The 23,088-nt window shown below is 38.5% G+C and overlaps 2 protein-coding genes across 3 annotated transcripts; one reads left to right on the top strand and one right to left on the bottom strand.

The window, feature by feature from the left end:
• Nucleotides 1-2,333: 2,333 nt before the first annotated feature.
• LOC103482469 (homeobox protein engrailed-1-B-like) lies at nucleotides 2,334-5,799 on the bottom strand. Of its 2 annotated transcripts, none has more exons than XM_017310263.1 (2): nucleotides 4,926-5,799; nucleotides 2,334-3,345 (listed from the first exon to the last, which is right to left on the bottom strand). In XM_017310263.1, the coding sequence occupies exons 1-2, from the start codon at nucleotides 5,455-5,457 to the stop codon at nucleotides 3,023-3,025; spliced, it is 855 nt and encodes a 284-aa protein (XP_017165752.1). In that variant the 5' UTR covers nucleotides 5,458-5,799; the 3' UTR covers nucleotides 2,334-3,022. The 2 variants fall into 2 exon arrangements, with proteins under 2 accessions (XP_017165752.1, XP_008436882.1); XM_008438660.2 differs by having other exon boundaries at nucleotides 2,334-3,342.
• A 7,477-nt stretch (nucleotides 5,800-13,276) lies between these two features.
• On the top strand, nucleotides 13,277-22,923 carry marco (macrophage receptor with collagenous structure). Its single transcript, XM_008438671.2, has 13 exons — nucleotides 13,277-13,446; nucleotides 14,209-14,307; nucleotides 14,470-14,612; nucleotides 14,857-14,974; nucleotides 15,049-15,111; nucleotides 17,813-17,893; nucleotides 18,566-18,628; nucleotides 18,766-18,810; nucleotides 19,400-19,480; nucleotides 20,654-20,689; nucleotides 20,783-20,827; nucleotides 21,637-21,801; nucleotides 22,413-22,923. The coding sequence occupies exons 1-13, from the start codon at nucleotides 13,344-13,346 to the stop codon at nucleotides 22,541-22,543; spliced, it is 1,173 nt and encodes a 390-aa protein (XP_008436893.1). The 5' UTR covers nucleotides 13,277-13,343; the 3' UTR covers nucleotides 22,544-22,923.
• Nucleotides 22,924-23,088: the final 165 nt, after the last annotated feature.

Raw genomic sequence — 23,088 nt, 5'->3', positions numbered from 1 at the left:
TAATGCCGTCTCTCTCTCTCTCTGTCTGTCATGCTTATGACATTTAAGTAATTTTAATGGTTTTTGTACTTCAATTTCTGAGAAAAGAGTGATTTTCAGTTTTTTATTTGCAAAGTATACTACTCTCATGAGGACAACAGGCCATGCTTCATAGGTGTTTGAGGATTTGAGTCATTTTTGTGTTTGACTTCATCTTATTTACAGAGCAACACCGATATGAAAACTCTGCCCCATCTACTTCAAAAAGTTAATGCAACTATTTGCATAATTTATTTATTTTTATCAAGCAAGACTGTTCTTTGTTTAAAGTACTTTCTTATTTCATCACATGAAAAAGAAAGTCAAAGTAAAGTGAATTACATATTTTCAAGCACATTAAGCAAAACTGGACTTTGTATAAATTATTAAACTTTTTTAATATCCCATCCATTCATCATCTTACTACAGTTTTATTCTAAATACCCATGAGATTGGAGGACTTAATTTTATCTTATGTTGTGATTTTGAACTGGAAATGATTGTAATTTTGAAAAAAGTTCAAAAATAAAACAAAAATGTAAATAAAATGTCTCCATCTGAATCAAAAATCTGTGCTGGTGAAACAAATTTATCATTCTTGATCTGAAGACATGGACCACAAAGGGCCCCCAGGTCGCACTTTAGACATCCCTGCTTTTATCATTATTTTTTAGCCTTTATTTTATCAGTATAAAAAGCCCATTGAGATTTAAAACCTATTTTTCAAAGAAGCCCTGGCCAAGAGGCAGCAACACATACAACACAAAAAAATTACAGTTGCAAGATAATGGTACATGTAATTGAATCGGCCTTGAGGAGGGCTGAATAGATCAAACGACCATTTAAAATATTCAGTTCTTTATTTTATTTTTTATTTTTTGCAGCCCAGCCTATTATCCTAATTTGGCTTGGTTTGCTCCTGATAGCTGGCATTCTGCTCTGGCTGTGGGGACACTATTAACCTTTTTCAATTAGACTTCTTTTTATCTTTCCATGAAACCTGTCAGTAAGGTTTGATATGGAACCGCATTGCGGTCACAATGTAACGCCTCTACAGGCCATGTGATGGACGCCACCAGCCAGCCCTCCTCCCCGCAGCAAAGATTCATCCTTGATTAAGCAGGTTTAGAAAATGGATGGATGAGTCAGTGGTGGAAATGGAAAATCTGAATGTCTGTAAAAAAAAAAAAAAAAAAAAAAAAAATCTCGTCGGAGTTTATACTTCAACGTGCGAATGATAAGTAAATAGGTTTTAACTATACCGCTTCTACAGCTCAACCATATTTATTTATTCAACCATATAAGCTAAACGTGCGCTGACATTTAACTTCCTGTTATATATTTACATTTCACGAGTCTAAGAAGTTTGAAAAGTTTTGTAACAAATATCCTGAATGTAAACGTCATTTTATTGTTTACATCAATGTTGATCACCAGCCGCTGAGTTTCTGTAACGTAAAAAGAAAAAAACCCAGATCTCGTTTTCCCTCTGTCCATTGGATCAGCTACACATTAAACCCTTTTCTTTGGTTTAGGATGAGGAAAAATAAAAAAGTTTTTTTTTTTTTTTTGTCACGGGGTCTACTTTGGAAAAGTTGCTCTATGTTCAAATCAATACTTGATTGCATTAAAACAAGTATTTTTTAGATGTTCCAAATAAAATCTTTTCAATTTCAAATGAAATATTTTCAAGCACTAATTATTTAATTAGTTAATTAATTCATTATATATCAATGGTCTTTTGCAGCTGCGTGTAGCCAACAAAAATTACGTAACAACAAGAATAACGGAGATAGATAAGATAGAACAATCGATTCGATGACATTAAGTTAGGTGCGAAATGAACACTGCAGAGCGTTTCTTTTCTTTTCCGGGCAGAAAAGCTACAGATCGGGCAGCACATTTGTGTTCCAGGCTTGAATTTGGATGACTGTTGATGAAATGGCTGAATGTAGAAGCAGGGAGACAATTTCATGCTCTGCAAAGCTTCAACATCTCTGATAGAGGCGAGTTCCACGGTGTGAGTTCATCTCCTTTACCAAGAATCCCGCAGTTCCACTCAGCAGGACCGATGATCCGAGACCCCGCGCTGAAGGGACAGCAGCAATTTGATTGACTATCCCGTTTCATCCGCTGGGGTAAATGGGGTCGGTGTGTGAATATTTGATGGGGTATAAAAGAGTTTATTTTGTCAGGTGAAGCCTGAGCTTGTAACCTGCCTCCTGCTGCTCTATCTGCAGCGGTCCTGATACACAAAATAGTTTATATAAATAACCGTCGCTTATCTTGGAGCGTAACGTTTATAAACAAAATATTTAAAATATTTAATTACAAACCGTATAAACATGACATTTTCTATATTTTTATTTTATTTAATTCGTAATGTTTTGTGCTTACGAAGAACATTTACGGAGCATTTTACCGTATTTATCGGGACTCTTGCTGCCCTACAAAAAAAAAAACAAAAAAAGAAAGAAAAAGAAATGTCTCTTAGCATAATATAGGCCAACACATTTCCCAGGACGAATTAGGTTCTTTTTAGGTTATTTACTCAGCAGTCCATCGTTTGTTGGGCTAATCAGAACTGAACAGGTTGTTTTTTTTCGTTCAGTTCTATGTGGGGAATCGCAGCAGACAAACTTAACAGCAGCACTTGGCTCGCTGATCGCTAAAGTCATGGCACATCTGGATCTTATAATTAATGTCAGTCTGAATTTGCCGAACATCATCTGTTGTTGAGAAGCAGTAGTAGTATTAGTATTATTATTATTATTATTGCAGCCGAACCTGTTGTCCCGGTTTCAGCAGAACCTGAAGTTGATTAAAACTGTCGTTCAGCTCTCCGTGGAAAATCTTTGGTAGTCTTTTGTTTCCTCTTTTTTTAATCGGCGACAGTTGTGAAGAGTCGGTGAAGAGGACGAACAGCTTGGTTTGAACWCTGCAGCCAAACACTGAACCCTCCCACCGATCCGTGATGCGCTGTCCCGGGTCCAGCTCAGCCACCTCAGTCGCTGTCCTCTTTGTCCTGCTGTACGGTTGTGGTTGAATGGTTGTAGAGTCCCTGTGCCATCAGCTGCAACGCCAACCCGTTCTTGAAGCCACTGGCCTTTTTTATCTTGGCCCTTTTATTCTGAAACCAGATTTTGATCTGAGACTCGTTGAGGTTGAGCTCCCGGGCCAAAGCCTGCCGCCGCTGCTCCGTGATGTACCGGTTCACCTGGAACTCGGTCTTCAGCCTCTGGAGCTGCTCCGCCGTGAAGGCCGTGCGCGGCCGCTTGTCGTCTTTGCAGCTTTTACACTTTTTCAATTTCCGCGTCCTTGGGCCTGCAGTAAGAGCAAGTGGCAGCAGAGCGAAAATATGAATATACAGCGCAATGCAAATCACATAGGAATCAGAGAAAAATACCTTTTCGCACCTTCTGCGTTCAGTTAAGTTTTTTCCATTTCAGCACTGGACACACCGCTTCGCCCCTTCAGAACTGAACTGAGCGGAACCGGCATTATAAAACCCCCGAAGCGGATCTGACCTAAAACTAGAGAGGCCTTCGACTAAACACGAAGCCACGGCATGGTTCTGTCCCCAGACGGCTCGAGTCCAAAGGTCCAAAGATGTTGAAAGAAAACAAACTCATTCGTCTCTTTAAAGGAAATAAAACAGGCTTAAATAAATGCCGCTTATTCTATAATTAATATTAGATATATTATTATTATTATTATTATTATTATTATTATTATTATTATTATTATTATTATTATTATTATTGAATTTAGTGATTGATCTCAAAGGTGTGTCCTAAGACCAGCGGCAGAAAAAGAAAATCATTTAGATTTTTATGGTTGCAAAACGGAGGGGAAAAAATATGTCCACTGAGTAATTCCTAACCGTTTTCCAACTTTAGTTTTCAGCTTTTTATTTCTTTTTTGCTTTATTTTAGTAGTTACTACTCGTTGTCACTCTCTACATTCTGATCCAATATTAGCAACAGTGTTATGCAAGAAAAGCAGGCAGTGAGCCAGAAACAGCATCAGCCACCTGTCTGACGAACCACACTGAGAAAAGTCTAAGCCCTACACGTTAATGTATAGCAAAGCATGTCATTATTATTATTATTATTATTATTATTATTATTAGTAGTAGTAGTAGTAGTAGTAGTAGTAGTAGTAGTAGTAGTAGTAGTAGTAGTAGTTTACGATTTAAGGGTCAAATTAGGTGAAGTTCAGTTAATACATTTAACACAAACGCAATCATTAATACATTACATGTTTTATAAATCGGGAGAGCTGTTGAACGCTGTTTTATTCAGTTTGTCTGTTCCCGTCAAATAAACTTAATAAAATAAAATTTAAATAAGATTACATTACACATATTCATCTGAAAAACGGATCTTTTAAAACACAGTCTATACACACGCACAATATTACACTAGGACAAAAAACAAAACAGAAGATTCAGGTTTGATGAAAAGCTGAATCAAATTAAATGGCGTTTTAAAGAACATTTACTGTAATTATAGTGTTGCTTTGGAGCTTGTTTTTCTTCTTAATTTATTTTATTTTATTTTATTTTAACCTCTTTCAAATTCTAATTGAGGAGTAATTTTAGAATATAAATAAGCAAAAATATTTTTATTTTGGAAGATAATACAAAACATATTTTTGTTTTATGGACAAAAAGGTAAAAAAAACAAATGCGACTGTGTGAAGCAGTGTTATTGTAAAGTTGTATCTTTCAGTGAAAATGTATAAAACAATCTAATATATTTACTGGGAAGTTTGTGTAAATGTATATGGTTTGGTTTGAATCAAAATTAAATATCTAAAAAAAACTAAATCGATATCCTGTTCGAACATATTTCACATCAATGTCCCCGTTCGGGTTGAATCTGTACGTGAATCTGTCGTCTTACCAGAAGAAGGCCTGTCCGAGTACCGGGTACAGTAGACCCAGGCGGGCCAGAGCAGGGCCTGGCTCTCCGGTGTGGGGGTCCCGGTCCCGGTCATCACCACCAGCGAGGAGGCGGAATGTTCCTCGTCCTTCTCCACGTACTTTAACTCTTCGCTGTTCTCATCAGAGCCCGCGGTGGCCGTGACTCTCTCGCTGCTGCTGCTGCTGCTGCTGCTCTTTGTGGCACTGGCCGCAGAAACGGTGGAGGATGAAGTGCTGTCGCTGCTGCAGCTGGAGTCCAGGCACGGTGTCCTGGAGAACGGTCTGCCAAGGACCGGGTGAAGCCGCTCCGGACCAGAGCTTTGTGCCTTCTCTCTCGGACTCAGACCGAATTCCTTCTTGCATCCGAAATCCGGCCGCAAAATGTTGTCGATGAAGAAGTTTGTTGTTCTGTTGGTCTGTGGGCCGGCCTGCAGAGGCAGGATGGCCAGCGACGGGGAAACGCTCTCTCCCTCGCTGCTGTCCGCGCTGTTTAGGTCCCGCTGTTCTTCCATCAATGCCTCTGAAAAAAAAAAGTGTGTTCTACCTACACTCAGAAAAATACATCTGTGTCCAAATATGTCAGCAGAGAGAATTACAAACGTGGATATTCAACCTGCCTAAAAGACGACCCAGCGCGCTTCGGTGACCTATTGGCTGTGTTTGCTACTGAGCTCAGCTCTGGCACACTGACGGATTTTCACCACTCTTTTCTTAAGTCTGCACGGCAAATCTCCACACTCAACCATCCGCCAGTGCATCGCCAACATCCGGAACGGCCAATCACTGTTCGTGACACTCTCAAACACAGAATGACGACGTCCAATTAGGCCAAGCGTCTCTGATCCAAAAGTAGAAGAGAATGGCATCAAGCACCTCTTCAGAGGGAGGCAAACCAATACACGCAACAATCAGCTGCTCACACACACACACACACACACACACACACACACACACACACACACACACACACACACACACACACACACACATATATTTTGTGTGTGTGGATTTATTGCATTTTGTTTTGCATTTTGTGAGTATATTTGTTCTTTTACTAAATCGATGTGTGACACATTTAAGTAGGCATGACACGTTCTAGAGTGCAATTTTGAGTTTTGGTAGCGTAACAATGTTATCCACAACATCACCACCTCACGTAAGTTATTTGGTTTCTCCAGGTTACACCAGGGAAATCCCTAGTAACACTCGTGAGGGTGGGGCTGATTTGTTTGTTCATCACAATGTTCAAACTCCTCCTACCTCTTCCCCTACAGAAAGATAGAAAATTCAGTCACAGAAAGGTTACAGTCAGACGTGTGCAGAGAATGCAAATGTGCACAAAATTTGTGGCACTACAATAGACCTCACACAACTCAACTACTACTTTTGGTGGTGAAGTAACTGACAAATGCTCTGTTCTGGAGCGGGTCGAGCTGATGTCAGTGTATTTGAAAAAGAACAATGTTGGCATCACAGATCAGCCTGGTGAGATTATGGGAAAGAGACGTAGTAAGAATATACGCAGTGACTCTTCGCTCAGTGTTGAGCATAAATTGAATAGCATAAATTGCCTGAAGTGTTGTTAGAGAATAGCATAAATTGCTTCAGGCAATTTATGCTATTCTCTAACAACACTTCAGTGACATCACATACTCATGCATGCCTCTCGCTGACCTCTATAGTACACTTCCCAGAGCTAATGAGGGTCCCATTGATTACTGAATAAAGCAGCCGGCATAGCTGAGGAGTGTCTCCAGCGCCAAAGAAAAAGTATAGGTGACATCAGTAAAGAGGTGGCCCCGGTGTTTGTGAGACACTGCAACAAACCTTCACTATCTCTTGTGTTCAAGAGCAAATCGGCAGACAGCTGGACAGCTACAGAGGTCCAAGAGAGGATTGATGAATATCACAAAGAAATGAAGTACAAACAAAGTAAATCTGCAGCAGAGCGCCCCGTAAAACAAGCYGTTTCAGTAATGAGCTACGCAGGAAGAAGGGAGAACTGAGGCAGAAGTTATGGTGGCATTATTCCCACAAGCAGAACGTGAGTCAGCCCCAACACAGAAAGGAATTGACTGCAATACAGAACAGCATGGAGAAGACGACTGAGATGCTTGGCGATGTATTGAGTAGTCTGATGACTTCTTCAAGGTCTGCTGCTTTCCGAGGCCGCAGTCAATCGTTCCAGAGAAGGAGGATCTCCGGGCCCAGAAGTTGTAGCAGCTCTCACTTTGCTATGGTGAGAGTCCTAACATATCCTCCTCAGTGGGTCAGGCTGCAACTATCTCTCCTCCCCATCCAGAAAACTAGAAGGCCACATTTTGAGGTTGAATTTTGCTCAGCGCTTTGACACCTTCAAAGCTCTGTGTGAAAGCAAGTCTGACCGACAGACTGAACTCCTGGACCAAACCAGCAGCTGAATGCACCTTTTGTCCTGTTTCATGCATTTCCTGTTTCAGATGTCTGATTTAGTGTTTTTGATGATAATTGTTTCATAATTTAAAAACAACTTGTTATAAGGGAATAAGTAAAAATTTTTTCTTACTTTTTTTCTAATCACCAGTCCTCTCATTTATATCAGAAATAAAATGATTGATTAGGGTTATTGCATTTTTTCCCTCAAAGAACTATTGGATTTTTTTTTGTTCTACCAGTCTGAACAAAATGACTGGATAAATGAAATGACTATTTCATTTATCATTTTTCACAGATAAATGAAATGATGGCCATGAGGAACAACAGTATAACTAATTAAACCTGATTCCCCTGGAATTAGACTAATGCTGCTGTTTGGTCTTCCTGCCACGTCACATATTCAGAGATGGTCCTGAGTTCTACATGCCATGGAAGGGGAATTTGTTCTCCCACCATTTTCAGGGTACAACTGAGGCAAAACAGAACATGTGTTCAAGAAATAATCGGTTATCTACAGGCTCTATTCTCCTAATGAAACATCCACTATCGGCGGAAAGTTTAAGTCTTACAGTTGTTACGAACAGTTTTCTCCGTTATGTCCAACACTGTGCTGGTATTTAGGGCGCTCCTCTCACTAGCAACGCAAAAGAAGAAACATGCAGTAAGATTTAGGTAGATCCTATAGGTGTCTTTCTGAACGTTTTGCATAGCCACTTGCAGGGGCGCGGTATGGGGGGGAGTGATGGCAATTGTAGGGGCCCTGACCACCAGCGGACCCTCCACAATTTATTTATTGGCTATAGAAATGCAAAAAAATAATAATAATTGGGGCCCTGTCAATTAGAAAATGAATCATATTGTATTTTCAAAGACTGTTTTTAGCAGTAAAAATGTTATGTTCCCACTCCCAGATCAAAAAGACACACATCCATATTTGCCCTGAACCCCCCTATCTGTGTTAAATGGTTCAGCTGTTAGCAGCAGACAGTGGAAGACATGAACGACTGTGGCAGTTACTATGCTGCTAAGAAAAGCAATAAAATCAGGTTTTCCACAAAATAGAGAGAGAAAAAGGCAAGAGTGTTATTTTATAACCCACCTTTTCTCCAAGAGAAGTGAGTAGACTGTGAGATTATCAACCATTTAGCATAATTAGTTTAGCTACAGACTACTGTTTGCCTCATTTTCACTAGCATTTAATGAATTAAGGAAAGAAATTACCAACATATTCATATATTTAACTTGTCCTTTGTACCTTTTACCACTTAACAGATGAGTCAATCAGCAGCAGCTCTAACCTACATCCCTCCTGGCCTGTTCTCTCCTGAGTGAAATTAAAGCTGCAGTATGTCACTTTTATAACAATATTTTTTTTCCACATATTTGTTAAAACTGTCATTATGTTGTGACAATATGGTATGAGAGATAATCTGTGAAAAATATATTTCCTCTGCTTTCTCCCAGTGCTAGAAACAACCAGTCAGTGGCACTAGAGTTTTAGTGCTGTCAATCACAATCTCATGTAGTGCTGCTCATTCTCCCTCCCCCTACGCTGTGCTGTAGCTAGCATTGCCTGTTGTGAATGCTTAATTTAGTTAGCATAGCTACCACTGATGGCAGATAAACAATTTTCCTGTAACAATAAGTTGTTTCTCCACCATTAGCACATTTAGTAGTGAATGAATGAAGTTGACTGACAGCACTACTAGTTCTGATTGGTTGTTTTGGTCAGAAGAGTACACTGTTTTAGCTAGCAATAGTATTTCAGGAAGGAGATGGAGGAGATTGATTGTTTTCACAGATTATCTGTCTCATAAACTGCTACAACATGGTGACAGCTTTAACAAATATGTAGAAAACATATTTTTTATGAAAGTTATATATTGTAGCCTGAATAAAATGCAACTACAAATCATTTTTAGAAATCTGGATTGCTTTATGTGTATTTTGCATGTTGCCTATGAATGTTGCTCATGGGGAAACATTTCAGCAATCTAAAACTAATAGAAAAAATTTAAGCAACCTACTTGCATACTGGATGTGGACTGTATGCATACTGAATTTTACTTTTGCATGTAAAATTTATGAGTAGTAAATATTGTACTTGTTATCAGTATTGAACCAAAGAAATCAAGGCAGTTAGTTGCAAGCCTTTGAAATCGTGACGCTTTTGATGGGTCAACTAGACTCAAGACATTGTAACAGCAGCTGTGTGGGGGGCCCAATTTAATTTTTTGTCATGGGGCCCAAGATTCCTGGCAGCGCCCCTGGCCACTTGCCAAAAATAACACATTTAGTCTAGTTTCATAATTTATTTTCTATCAAAAGTGAAATTACAAGAAAGCTTTCAAAAAACAAGTAAAATGTTTAAATACAGAAAATGTTATTCATCAGTACCAGATAAGCTACATTCACCTTCGCAGCCATACGGTGTAGCGGAGATTCACAATGAACCACATGGTTACTAAAGGCTTCTTCAAACTATAGTAACCATGTGGAATCAAGCTGTAAAAGAGCGACACTTGCTGGCTAAACTAGAGGAGTACATTTTTTATGGGCGTAAGTTTTTTTCTAATTAGCCTAACTCTAAAAAGAAAAATACATTTTTACTTTTTCCCTGATCTGAAAGAACTTCTCAAATCATGCAATTTCTTAAAAAAGGGTTGAAACAATTTTTACACAATGGTTTTTTATAATACACTTACATTTTTTTATTATTATTATTTACAATTGCTTTGAAAAAAAAATCAGCAATCATGAGAGCATGATTACCACACAGATGGGATTCATAAATCGTGCACAGACCAATAAGCTAAAAAACAAAGCTGACTGAAAAAGCCCCATTGTGCTGCAGTTCAGCCCTGGTTTGATTAGCTGATTTTAGTTTGATTGATCATTTTTTCAATATGAACAACACTTACCTAAACTTGGAGGCATTCACACTTGACAAATGAACTTTGCTTTCTCGTAGGACTGAGGAAAACTGGGCCAAGATAGAGCAGAACCTCGCAAAGAATGAGACTTTCTTTAATTCCTCTTCCTTTAACGTAAGTCAAGGGTCAAAATTATGGTTTAGATTTTTAATAAGCAATCAAAAAGSCTCCTGAGATTTAAATAGGCCTTTAAATTTGGTGCTTCCCTCTGACCTAGTGTCTGCAAATGTGGCATAATTTAGTGGCTTTTCTTAGCAAATTAGGTTTGCTTGTTTGCTTTATTTAGTTTAAGACACAAATGACTGGACAAGATTTTATTTCTTCTGATATTTTCTAATGAGTTAAATTTCCAATGTTTATTTTTGGTCAATAAATCGAAAACATGCATTTTCCTAGTACAACTTTTTGAAACAAATAGGTTTAAGAATTCACCAATAAAATGAAATATGTTTTTTTGATAAGTCAAGGCTGTGCTAACTTTGATAGCAAGTAAAATTGTTTGTTACAGAGATAAAAGTCATTTACAAATACCTYGAGTCACACTAAAATATACCATTTTCGTCAGTATAAGGGTCGGAGCTACAAACACAGCAGAGCGAAGAGCAGCAGAGGAGGAAAGAGTCAGAGAGTTGTTTTTATTAGTTAAAATGTTGATTAAAATTTACAAAGTATGAATGTGTGCTTTCATAACAGAACGATTAAGGGACTGTCGGCTTCTTGTATGGGGAACATTGAATGCAAAATGATTTATCATGCAAAACATTCATATTTGCCAAGTTATGGTAAAATATGAGACAGCAGATGATAACAAATGAAGAGCCGTTTTCTTCTGAAAAAAGCCGAAAGTCCCTCTACTCTTCAGACCCAGGAGAGGTTATTTGGTTCGGACACAAAGTCATACTTGCCATGCGATCTTGAACTTTGAGGAGATTTTGTGTTTCTTGTCTTTAAACACCAGAAACACAAAATCTAGTGCTGGTCATATTTGGTCATAAATTACAAAACTTCAAAGAAAAAATTATTTTATATTATAAAGTATGAATTTATAATTAACAAAAAATGCAACTAGATTTCTAATATTTTGCAACACATCACTACTTTTTTCTGTAACACAAACTATAGTAACTATTGTAGTCACTGACTGATGGTTGAAAGGTCAGCAAGAAGAAAATCATTTTAGCTTCTCTATTTTTCCCATAACTAGATTTCATGTCTCATGAACTAGATTTAAAAAAAAACAGGAAGCAAAACTGGACACTGCTAAAGTTTGATCACAAATAGCTTACTGACAAAATGTCAAGTTGCTCTTTTAGCACTTTTTTTAAGTACACTGCTCAAAAAAAATAAAGGGAAAACTTTAACAACACAATATAACTCCAAGTAAATCAAACTTCTGTGAAATCAAACTGTCCACTTAGGAAGMAACACTGATTGACMMSRSGRRSSYYCSYSKKGTCAATCAGTGTTGCTTCCTAAGTGGACAGTTTAATTTCACAGAAGTTTGATTTACTTGGAGTTATATTGTGTTGTTTAAGTGTTCCCTTTATTTTTTTGAGCAGTATATTTAAACTCCCACAATAAATTATCAAAGTAAAAAAAAAAGAAAAAAGAACTATTACAGATCACTTTATTGGAGAAGTCCATGAACTGGATCATATTATGTCTGCAAATATTACCCAGAGAGAGAGCGATCCTGGAGCAAAGCATGAGGGGCATTGCAGTAAAAAACGTTTCATGTACCATAAAGATCATTACGTTTTAGGGTAATTCTTTTTAAATATCTCAGTCTCCTTGCAGTTTGATCTGAAGTACCATTTCTATTTTAGAATATGCTGAAAAACTCAGTTTTATTTCTACTAAAAGGCTAAATCCATCCATCCATCCATCCATTTTCTGACACCCTCGTCCCTCATTGGGGTCGGGAGGGTAGCTGGTGCCTATCTCCAGCTAGAGTGAAAAACCAAAATTCAAACATAATAAATACTTTCCCTCAACCACCCAAAAGTAAAAGTGGATGTTGATCAAAAGGTGTGTTTAAAAAAACAAAAACAATTTAAACTCTGATTGGAATAGTGAATGGGGTTAATTTTTCCACTTCTTTTTTTAAATCGTTTTTTAGAAACAACAGCAAAACAAAAAGAATAAACATGAGGACAGACAGACAAGCTCCTCATAACAGACAGGTGTGTAAGGTTGAGCCTCCAGATGTAAATGGAATAGATCAGATCAAGAATCGAGTCGATCAGTTTTGATTCTRATCGACTCGATCTGATCGGGTATTCAAGGAACTTGAAGGGTATTCAAGGAACTGGAACTTGAATACCCTTCAAGTTCCTTGTTGGTCAGAGGTTATTACAGGATATTACTGGTATTCTTCCCCTTTCTTGATAGTGTATGACAGAGAAAATGGAATTTGTTCCATGCTATAAATTTTCCAGATAATTTTTCTTTTCATTTGCTGATTGGTGGAGGTCAGGCGTTGTGCCACACCATGCAACTTCTGCATTCTGATTCAAAAGAAAATGAGTCATGCTTGGACATTTTGTACTTTTGACAAATCTAATAGGACCATCAGCATTTTCTTCCCTGACTCATTAAAATAAGAAAAGTCAAGGCAGATACCAATGAGTTGATGGAGGGGGGAAAAAACACACAATTTTAAATAGAATTAAAAGTAATACAACATTCTCAGAAAAGAAGACTTGGACTTTTTTCTATCTCTGTATCGCAGGAACAGAGATAGGGTGTTATTACACCCTATCTCTGTAGGGTGTAATAACACCCTACAGAGATAGGGTTATTACCTGTAATGCCCAACGCTACCTGTAATGCCCAATGCTACCTGTAATGCCCAATGCTGCCCCACAACACCCCAGTGTGTTGTGGGGCAGCACAACACACAGAGTCAAAATCAAAGTTTTTCCGCTTCCCCTCTTTGTGCTCATCTATGCAGTTTCATGAGTGTTATGTTGCAATCCTGAGAGGAAATCTTTTCCCAACATCAAGAACTACTTAAGCAAGAAGTAGGCAGACGTCAAACTGCAGTGAGAATGGAGACATCAGTGGACGAGACAATGGACCAGGTCACACATTATAATCCACTATTCGACATGTCGCTGAGCAAGACGGAGCACTACAGCTTCCAGCACGATGGTGAGCCCCAGTCAGAACCTCTCACAGCAGATTAATGGAGAAGTTGTAGATATTGGTAAATTACACACAAAAAAACTACTTGTGTTAGCTAACCTTGGATATATTTACATGCAGTGGACCCAACTAAAGACTGTCATTTTATCCTGACCAGAGTTTTACTTTGCTAAAATGTTTGCTTTGACTGTAGTTATGACTGGAAATTTGCAGATTTCCAAACATTTATTCGTGTCTTCCAACATTTATATGAACAGCTGAAAGCAGGAAAGAAACACAAAGAGCTATATATTGTACTTTTTGAAAGTACATATACACATATATATATATATATATATATATATATTTTTTTTACTATTTTTCAATTAATTGATTTTGTGGGGTTACACTTTCAAAAAGTACAATAAAAATCAGCACCTCGCCATCACACTACACTAAATCTAAATTTCAGAGTTCATAGCTGCGTGGTTACAGCATTGGCTCAAGGCATGTTGACCCTCTACCAGTGAATACGTTCAGTTTATTTATATTGCTGGAGGCAGAAACAGCTCCTCTGCATTTGTAAATTACTTTAATAATGTAGCTCAACATTTCAGTGACATAAACTTGTCTGGTAATTAAGTGGCGCGTCCAAATATATCTTCCTTTAAAACCGGGAGAATTTCTTTCTGTTTGATGATCTGCACTGTAAAAGTCACAAAGCGGCGACTTTCTCCTGCTCCACAGAGGTCAACATCTGTCAATGTGCATTTTCTCTTTGCATTTCAGATCTGAAACCAGCCCCCTCCAGAAGACAGTGGAGTTTTACTGTGATAATTATCTTGGTCATCTTACAGACAGCGCTCGATGCCTTTCTCATTTATAAAGGTACAGACAAAAAAAATCTGGATTGAATCCACAGTTCGGTTTTAAGTTACTTTTAATTCAGATGTAACAATTTAAAAAAAATAAAAAACGTAAACATGATGTAACTTATGTTAGTCCTAAAATCCCTAGATGTTTTAATAAAATAATTATTTCTGGCCCTAGTTGTGTTGAGCCCAGCATCACAGGGGGAAGCGCCTTATCATGACGCCCTCAGCAACAACGACCTCGACCTCAACCTTCTTGTCCAGAACAACAGCCAAGAAGCCAAGAGCCTGAAGAGCCACTTATGGATTTTGCAAAATCAGGTTGAGATGCATTTGTATATTTCACAGATTAACACAGCCGGTTCTGAGTTTTGTTTTCAGCGGTGCGGACTTGAGTAAAAAAAAACAAAAAAAAACAATAATTTCAAAAACTCAAAATATAAATGTGTCTTCCAATAAGTTAGAACTTCTAATGACCAATGTAGGTATTTTAATTAGGCTATATGTAACCTGTTATTTATTATTTACATGTAAACGCATCGTCTTTTGGTTACCATGGTAACAGGTCAAGAGCCTGTGTGGTGAGGAAGGCCAGCTGCAAAGATTAAGGGGCGACCTGAACTTGCTCAATACCAGCAACCACAACCTGGAAAACAAACTAACAAACATTAAAATCAAAACAGGTACACACATTTGTGTAGGGAAACCGAGCTGAGGTCAAAAATATCGCTTGAATAAATTTATTTTGTGCCTTTAGGCTTACCAGGTGTAAACGGAATACCCGGACGACCAGGTCCGAAAGGAGAGAGAGGCCCAAAAGGTGAGTCCATCTTAACCCGACGTTACTGACATGAATGTGAAAAGTCACATTCAGATTTTTGAGTGCATCTCTCAAAACAAGAGTCCTGTTTGGCCACACTCTTACTGCTCACATTTGGTTTTTGACATGTTAACAAAAGGATAAAAAAATATGTTGAAAGGGGTTTTACACTGCAACACTAATATGTGGTTTTATTTGGTCCTTGGACAATTATAGGGATCCTTTGAATACAGTAATTACAGTGAGTCTCACTTAACATGACCTCCTACAGCTGATGTGAGAATTATGATTAGTTAAAACATGTGATCACTCCAACCTTATCCAAACCTGAGAGCACTGCTGGTGTGCCAAGGATGCAACAACTGAGGAGAGAGTTTGTCTTGTTACATGACTAATAAGAACTGATTTTAAAAGTTTATTTGTTATAGTTGCTCTGCCCTTGATTGGATTTCACAAAAAATCTGGACATTGAGATTTACTCTCTTGGACAGACTCCAGGTTGGTATGTTTCACAGGTTGCCTTCTGCTAAAATATTATTTTTCCCCTTATTAAAAAATGAATCCATGTTTTCATCCTAAGTGCTTAAATAGCATCAAGTGAACTTCTTTCTTGTTTCTTGCTGATGTTTCATCTAAAAGGCTCCTTTGGTTCTGGATATGGACTGGAACTAAAAGAAATTATAATATTGTGTAAAACTGCACTATTTGCTTGCCATTCACCTCAGAAAGTGAAATGGGTATTTTATTGAAATTTATTACTCTGAAGCTTTTATGTTTTGCATTGTTTATGACTACAGCTTACAAGTTAAGAAAACCAAAAGTCAATGTCTCAGAAAATTGAAAATATCCCCTTAGACCTATCAAAGACAGATGTTTTAACACAAATGTAAAACATTTGTGTGAGGTGACATTGGCCAGCCTTCCCATGGGTTCAGTATGAACATTTCTTGTGGTCTTGGTTGGGTCTCCTCTTGCATGAATTACTGCATCAGTGCGACGTGGCATGGAGGCAACCTGCCTGTTGCACTGGATAGATGGGATGAAAGCCCATGTAGCTTATGGCTGCCTGCAGGTCATATCTGTCAAGTTGTTTTGAGTTAATTAGCTGATGAGGATGTGACTCCATACATCTCCATTAATGACCTTTTCCAGATTGTTTTCATTTTCGGATACACAAACCTTTGGCTTCTCATTATATCTGTTAAATATGTTAATCAAAATTACAGGAGCCAAGAGTTTGGAATATACTCTATGTATGATTCTATATAATACACAAGTTTCACTTTCTGAGATGAAAGGAAAGACATATTCCTCTTTTGCGAAATATTCTAATTAGAATATTAAGCAAGAAACGTCCTTGTTAAAAATAACACAAAGGTCCTTTAATACCCTCCAGCTGTGTAACTGACAGACTAAGTTTCTTTTCCATGGAAAAGAAACTTAGTCTGTTTCCATTTGGATAACTTGTCAAGTTATCCAAATGTCTATGTTCTGAAAACATGCCTATAGTCCATGTATCATGAGTGTAACAGTGGAATTGTATTCCTGTTATCTGATAGGAAATATATGTGTACAGGATGCTGATGGGTGCAGAGGTGTGTGGTGAGAATATTAGTGTGTGAGGCAGACTGCCTGTCTACTTTTAAGACCAGGCTTAAAACTTTCCTTTTTGATAAAGCTGATAGTTAGACTGGCTTAAGCTATCCTGAGTTATTTCTGTAACTCTGATTACAGAATATTATTCTGTTATTTCTGTAAGACTGAGGAAGACAAACTGACCACTTGTTCTCACTTTCTTCTGCTACTTTCCACTTTGCTATTTTTACTGTTAACGTTTTGTTTTCTCAGTTATTTTTCTCTCCATAGAAGGTACGCCTGGTCTGGATCATCAGCTGAGATAATGCTGCCATCACCTAATGTTTCTTTCCTGCTATTAACTTTTTACATTCATCAGCATCAAAACTAACCCTACATCAGTTCATCTGTTTCTTCTTGTTCATTCTGCTCCGTCTTCTCAAACCTGCAGTCAGTCGAGGCAGATGGCTTCTGGTTCTGGTTCTGCTGGAGGTTTCTTCATGTTAAAGGGGGGTTTTCCTCTCCACTGTCGCTAAATAGATGCTCAATATAAGGGATATCAGTAAAGTTAATGACAACGTAAGCGCTACACGATTATCCAGTGGGAGAGTGACCTGCTGGGTTTCCTTAGAAATGTTTTAAACTTCTTTGAACAATTAATTTAGCATATTGTTCTGTTTGATAACTTGGATCATTTGGAACGTATGTGTGATTGAATTGAAAACATTCTTTTGTAAAGTGCCTTGAGATTCGTTGTGAATTAGCACTTTATCAGTAAACTGAATTGAAATTAAATTGAATAAATCTAGTTATTAGTGCAAATATCAAAACCACAGAATCCCCTTCCCATAAATCCTTAATAGAGTTCATATTATGTGTTAGCCCACCGTTTCCGGTCCAAACCCAGGAATCATGATGGATTTGTGTTCATGATCACTGTCCCATTATGAAATCCAGTTGTTTCCAAGTCTCAGTTATTTGTTGGTTAAATTTGACAAATCTGGTGTTTGTTCTACTTATTCATTGTTCCACCCATTGTGAGCGAAGCAGTTATTTTACTGTTCATGTTCTTCATTCGGTGTGATGCGTTGTACACCAGAGAACAGGTTGCTCTTCTGTTTGACAGGTGACAGCGGGGTCCCTGGCCCTTCAGGCCTGAAGGGTGGAACGGGACTCAAAGGAGAACCAGGGGCTGCTGGTGCAGTTGGTGAGTTTTAGTTTTCAGTTACACTAATGATGTCAAGTGGTCAAAGAGATTAGCAAATTGAAATTGAAATGTGCATAATCTATGTTATGACTGGCATGTAGAGCCATCTCCTCTCTGATACTTTTCTATATCTGCGTAATGATTCAGAGTCTCAGTCAGCTGGGATCTAGAGGTCAGTGGGTAAAAAGCAGGATCCACTCCGTCACAGAGCAACGTGGGGAGACAGTGGATAGTTTACTAGCTACTTGAAACGCTCACAACTAAGGGCAAATTAGACTGACCTGCTTACTCTTACTGTCATACGGGAAAACGGAACTAAAAGTGAAGTTTGCCAAACCAAAGTAAAATAAACTTATCTCTAGCTTTACATGCTTAATAGGGACTGAATGTGAACTCCTTTAACTCGTGAATAAAAAGTGTGTCAGCAGATTGAAGTGTCTCTTCCCCCTTTAATCTGTGAGGCTCATCAGTAATATTGCTGACGCTGCTATTTAAAGGGAAGACAGAACATATTTTTACAGATGGCGTATTAGTCAAACAAAAAAATCTTGAAAAAAAATCTAACAGCTTGACTTGCTCTGTGTGTGTGTGTGTGTGTGTGTGTGTGTGTGTGTGTGTGTGTGTGTGTGTGTGTGTGTGTGTGTGTGTGTGTGTGTGTGTGTGCCACTGTAGGTCCCACAGGTTCAGCTGGGAATCCAGGAGCACCAGGCAATAAGGGGGACCCAGGAGCCCCAGGTAATGAATACACACTGACCTTGTCTGACAGCATGTGAAGTTTTTTTGTTTGTTTGATAAATTGTTGTCCCTCTGGTTTAGCAGTAGACAATCTCCTTACAGTTTTTGACTTGTGTTATCCATTTTTATGACTACAGGCCCTCGTGGAGAAAAAGGAGACTCTGGGGTGTCTGGAACAAAAGGTATCCAAATTTGTGTTAATGCAGTGATACCCAAAGAAGGTCCTGCAGGGCCGGCATCCTGCATGTCTTAGTTCTCTCCCTGGTGGTAGTAACAACCGTTTCAGCAAGTCAATGTTCCTCTTAGGCCTCTAATGAGCCTCATTGTTCAAGTCAATGTTCCTCTTAGGCCTCTAATGAGCCTCATTGGATCCAGGTGAGAGAACTAAACCATGCAGGATGCCGGCCCTCCAGGACCCACTTTGGGCTCCCCTGTGTTAATGTCTTCCTGCAACCACCTCCTAACAGCCATCTTCTTAACAGGTAGCCCTTTAACCAGGGGTTCATAGAGCAGAGATCAACAAGATTATGATTTGTTTTCCCCAGAGGAGATCTTGGTTTTGAGACATTTGCATCCTTGACATTAGCATAAAGCGAATTATAAATCTGACAGACTGGTGAAATGTTGGCAGTGTTGAAGAGAGTGAGGTATCATTAAATTCACCAGATAATGCCACAAATGCATTGGGGTGTTTGTGTCTGTGCCCTCCAACAGAATGTCTGTAAAGGTTTGTGTATTTCACACAATATATTTTGTTCTTGATTTCTGCAGGGATGCCTGGACTCCCTGGTATGCCTGGATTTAAAGGACAGAAAGGAGACCCTGGGAGCGCTGGTCCTCAGGGACCCCCAGGTCATCACATTACACAATATATACTTTATAAATGCATTTAAGTGATAGTTTTTAGTTTGTTTATCTGACAGGATTTAGAAGCTACAGAAAACAAGTGCATATATAGTCTGTTTACAGTCATACAGACTATGCAGTCATGCATAAAATGACTCAACCATTTTATTCCTCACCATATTTTCGGTCGGTTAGAACTACTGCATTTATATATATTTGCTAACTGTGACAATAATGGGAGAGAGAGACAACATGTGTCTGCTTTACGTTCCATCTGCACAACAGAGGAAGACGTTTTCTTTCTTTCTTTCCTGGTGTGAGAAGACAAAAGAAGAAACTTCCCTTTCACCACAGACAATGTGGGGCCTGCAGCCACAAACTGTGGAGCTGAGAGAAATAAACTAAGGCTGGTCCTCTCTAACCCCAAGAACTTTGTGCCAATAATTCCCAGCTTCGACAGAGTTGAGGTAGTGAGCTTGATGACCCACAGTGGGAAGAGAGACCACTTCCTCATAATACAATCTACTGTATTTTGCAAACTGCAACGGTTCCTCCTGCAGCAAAGCACTAACTCATGATGCTGCCACTCCTTTGTGACGGCTTTTTAACTCTTTCAAGCTTCCCCCTTTTTCCTCTGAATACAACAGCAGCCACTGTCTATCTCCATTTTATGTGCTGATAAAAGGACATTTTTTCAGCACATAAGCTGTTAATCCAAGATTACATTTGAACACTACAATCTTGCTTTTTATTTTGCTTTTGGAATCAGACACATTTGACTGAATCTTCACAAAGCAGCTCTAGGACGCTGCAGCGGTCTTCTTCCTGATCGGTAGGACAGCTGGTCATTCCCAGGCGGTTTCTTTGCATCATAACCTTTAACAGATAAACATTGAGCATGGTGCTGTCAAGCATCCAGAAATTGTACCCCCCCCCAAGTATAAACCAGACCTGAAGAGTTATTTTCATCATATCCACTGTTGTCATGTCAGCATGAACAAGAATTAGTTCCAAATTTAATTCAATATTATAAAAGGTTTAGCCTGACTGAATGACGGACAGACAAAAATGGTTATGGGTCTTTTTTTTTCAATGTTTGAAAAGATGTTTTGTTGTTTTGTTTTTTTTAAATCCCAACAGCTTTTGTTTCAATGTTTGTGCTTTGTATTGTTTTACCAGGTCCAAGAGGACCTGTTGGATTTAATGGGACTGAGGGTATGTGCACACCCTATGATTCATTTTGCTGTGAACTATTTAATCAGCTGAATTAGATGCAACACTTTTTCCTCCATTCCCTCAAACCCACAGGTCCACCTGGACCGCCAGGAGAAAAGGGCGAGTCAGGAAAACAGAGTAAGTAACTATAGCAGAGAGAACAGCTAAAACACAGCAGCTACGAAAAACAAAAAGACATTTGATCTGTTGGGTTTGATGTAAATATCAACTAAACCAAATTAATGGGGTAAGAAAATCGCAGTTACTATTTTGGAGAGTAGGAGAAAGTGGTAATTAGTTAAAGTGTGGGAGCGTGTGGCTCAGATTAGTCCTGCAGTCTGTGTGGTCTCCATTCCAGCTTCAGCCAGATGAATGTGGCTCTAGCAGCGGCTGCTTTCATTTGTTGGCATAGATGGAAAAGTGGCATGTACATTCTCAGCATTTAGCATTTGAAGCTAGTTGGAGACATATGAGCCGTATAGTAATTATCCTGGTTGATTTGATGTACAGAACGAAACATTATATCCAACTAATTGATTTATGATTTAACTGTAATAACTTGTTACATTACTGACTGTAATGTAATCATTACATTATAGTTACTCCCTTTATTACACTTAAAGTGGGTAGAATTATTAAGTTATTAGCCATTAATAAATCATCGCTTGATACAGGATATTTTCTACATACAAGTGTTTTACACTGGTGAACATGTTAAATGGTTGTCTTGCAGTTTCCCTGCACTCTGTCAGTTCCTTCAGGTTTATCTTTTTATACATCTTTCCATTCCTCCAACATATGTTAAATATGGCCAACCAGATTTCAGACATTACAATGATTCTTTATCTGACACTAGCTAGTATGCGAGTGTTTTTACAGTTAGTCATTTCTATTGGTGTTAATTCACATCCAAATAACTTTTAATCTTAAACTTTGTGCCTCCCCAGTCAAAGTGCGTCTGGTGCCTGGACCAAACAGAGGACGAGTGGAAGTCATGCACAATAACGTCTGGGGCACCATTTGTGACGACAGCTTTGGACCTTTAGATGGGAGAGTGATCTGTAAGATGCTAGGGTTCCAGACTGTCGTTAACACCTTCGGTGCTTCCCCAGGTGAGCCGTTTTTTCAGTAGAGGATCTTAATTCTCCATTTTTGGGGGCCATGTGGGTGGGCAGCCATTGCTAGGGCTTTATCTTGTAACTGGTGGGTTTGCTGGTTCGTCCTTGTGAGAGACACTTCACCTACCTGGTGAAGGCAGGTCTGAGACTGAAAGGCAGACTCACCATTACTCAGAATAGGACAGCTGTGGCTACAGTGTCGCTTGTCACCATTATTGTGTAAATGTGTGGATGCTTTTTCACTCAGATGTGGAAAGAAATTCTGCAAAATGGAAATACAAATAGTAAAGAAGCGGATCAAAGTGTCTGATTTTCCTTTCAGAAGTAGAGCAGTACCTAGCAGAGGAGGAGAAAATGATCAACAAGCCAATTGGCTGATCTGAGAGATGCAGCACTCTTCAGGCCTCCATCCCAAACATTTTATTAATACCTTTTGGGAATCTCCTGATATTTTCTGCAATAACACAGTTCAACTCAAAATAAACTTTGCCATAAGTAGAACATAAAATAGAAAAGAAGGAACAAAATACCATCCTACGACTAGTCGGATACTTAAATAAAGATTTCCTTAAAGAAGTGTCTCATTAATGCATGTCTGCTTTTAGGTGCCGGTAAGATCTGGTTGGATGAGCTGCAATGCACAGGAGCAGAGTCGGACATCTTTGACTGTCCACACAATGAAGTTGGTGCTCACAACTGTAATCATGATGAGGATGTGGGAGTACTCTGTACATAGAGGCACAAGAGAGATTAAACTGTGCAAAAGTTAACTTTGTAGTCTTTATGTTAGACTGAAATGTATCACATTATTTCATGGTTTTCTTTCCAGTCGTATCGCTTGAGTTATACACTATCAGACCATAACTTTAGAGACACCATCTTCTCGGAGTAGGTCCCACATTATGCATAAACAATCTGACCCTTAACTTAATCTTTTTGGGTGTATTTAGCATTGAACATTACACAGATTATGCTTTTTTTGCCTTCAAAACTTGTTTTTTTTTATAACGTTTGACAACAATAATTAAAACTTCTCAATGTTTGCTATTGTCTAGTTAAATGTTTTTACATCAGGCCACATGGCTGCTGCATGAATAAATCGACGTGTTACTCTAAGCTGTAGTTGGTGATATGTTGTTTGTTTCTGATAATTTATGCATTTAAAACAAACTGTATTTTTAACTTATAAGTTATATGAAACTTCTCCAATTAAAATTGTTTGAAGGCACAGAGTCTGCCCTGAATTTAATCAATTACATTCAAATAATGTAATTGATTAAA

Source organism: Poecilia reticulata, linkage group LG2 (assembly GCF_000633615.1).
Source record: "Poecilia reticulata strain Guanapo linkage group LG2, Guppy_female_1.0+MT, whole genome shotgun sequence".
NCBI classification, from domain to species: domain Eukaryota; kingdom Metazoa; phylum Chordata; class Actinopteri; order Cyprinodontiformes; family Poeciliidae; genus Poecilia; species Poecilia reticulata.
This window is presented reverse-complemented; position numbering and strand designations above follow the sequence as displayed.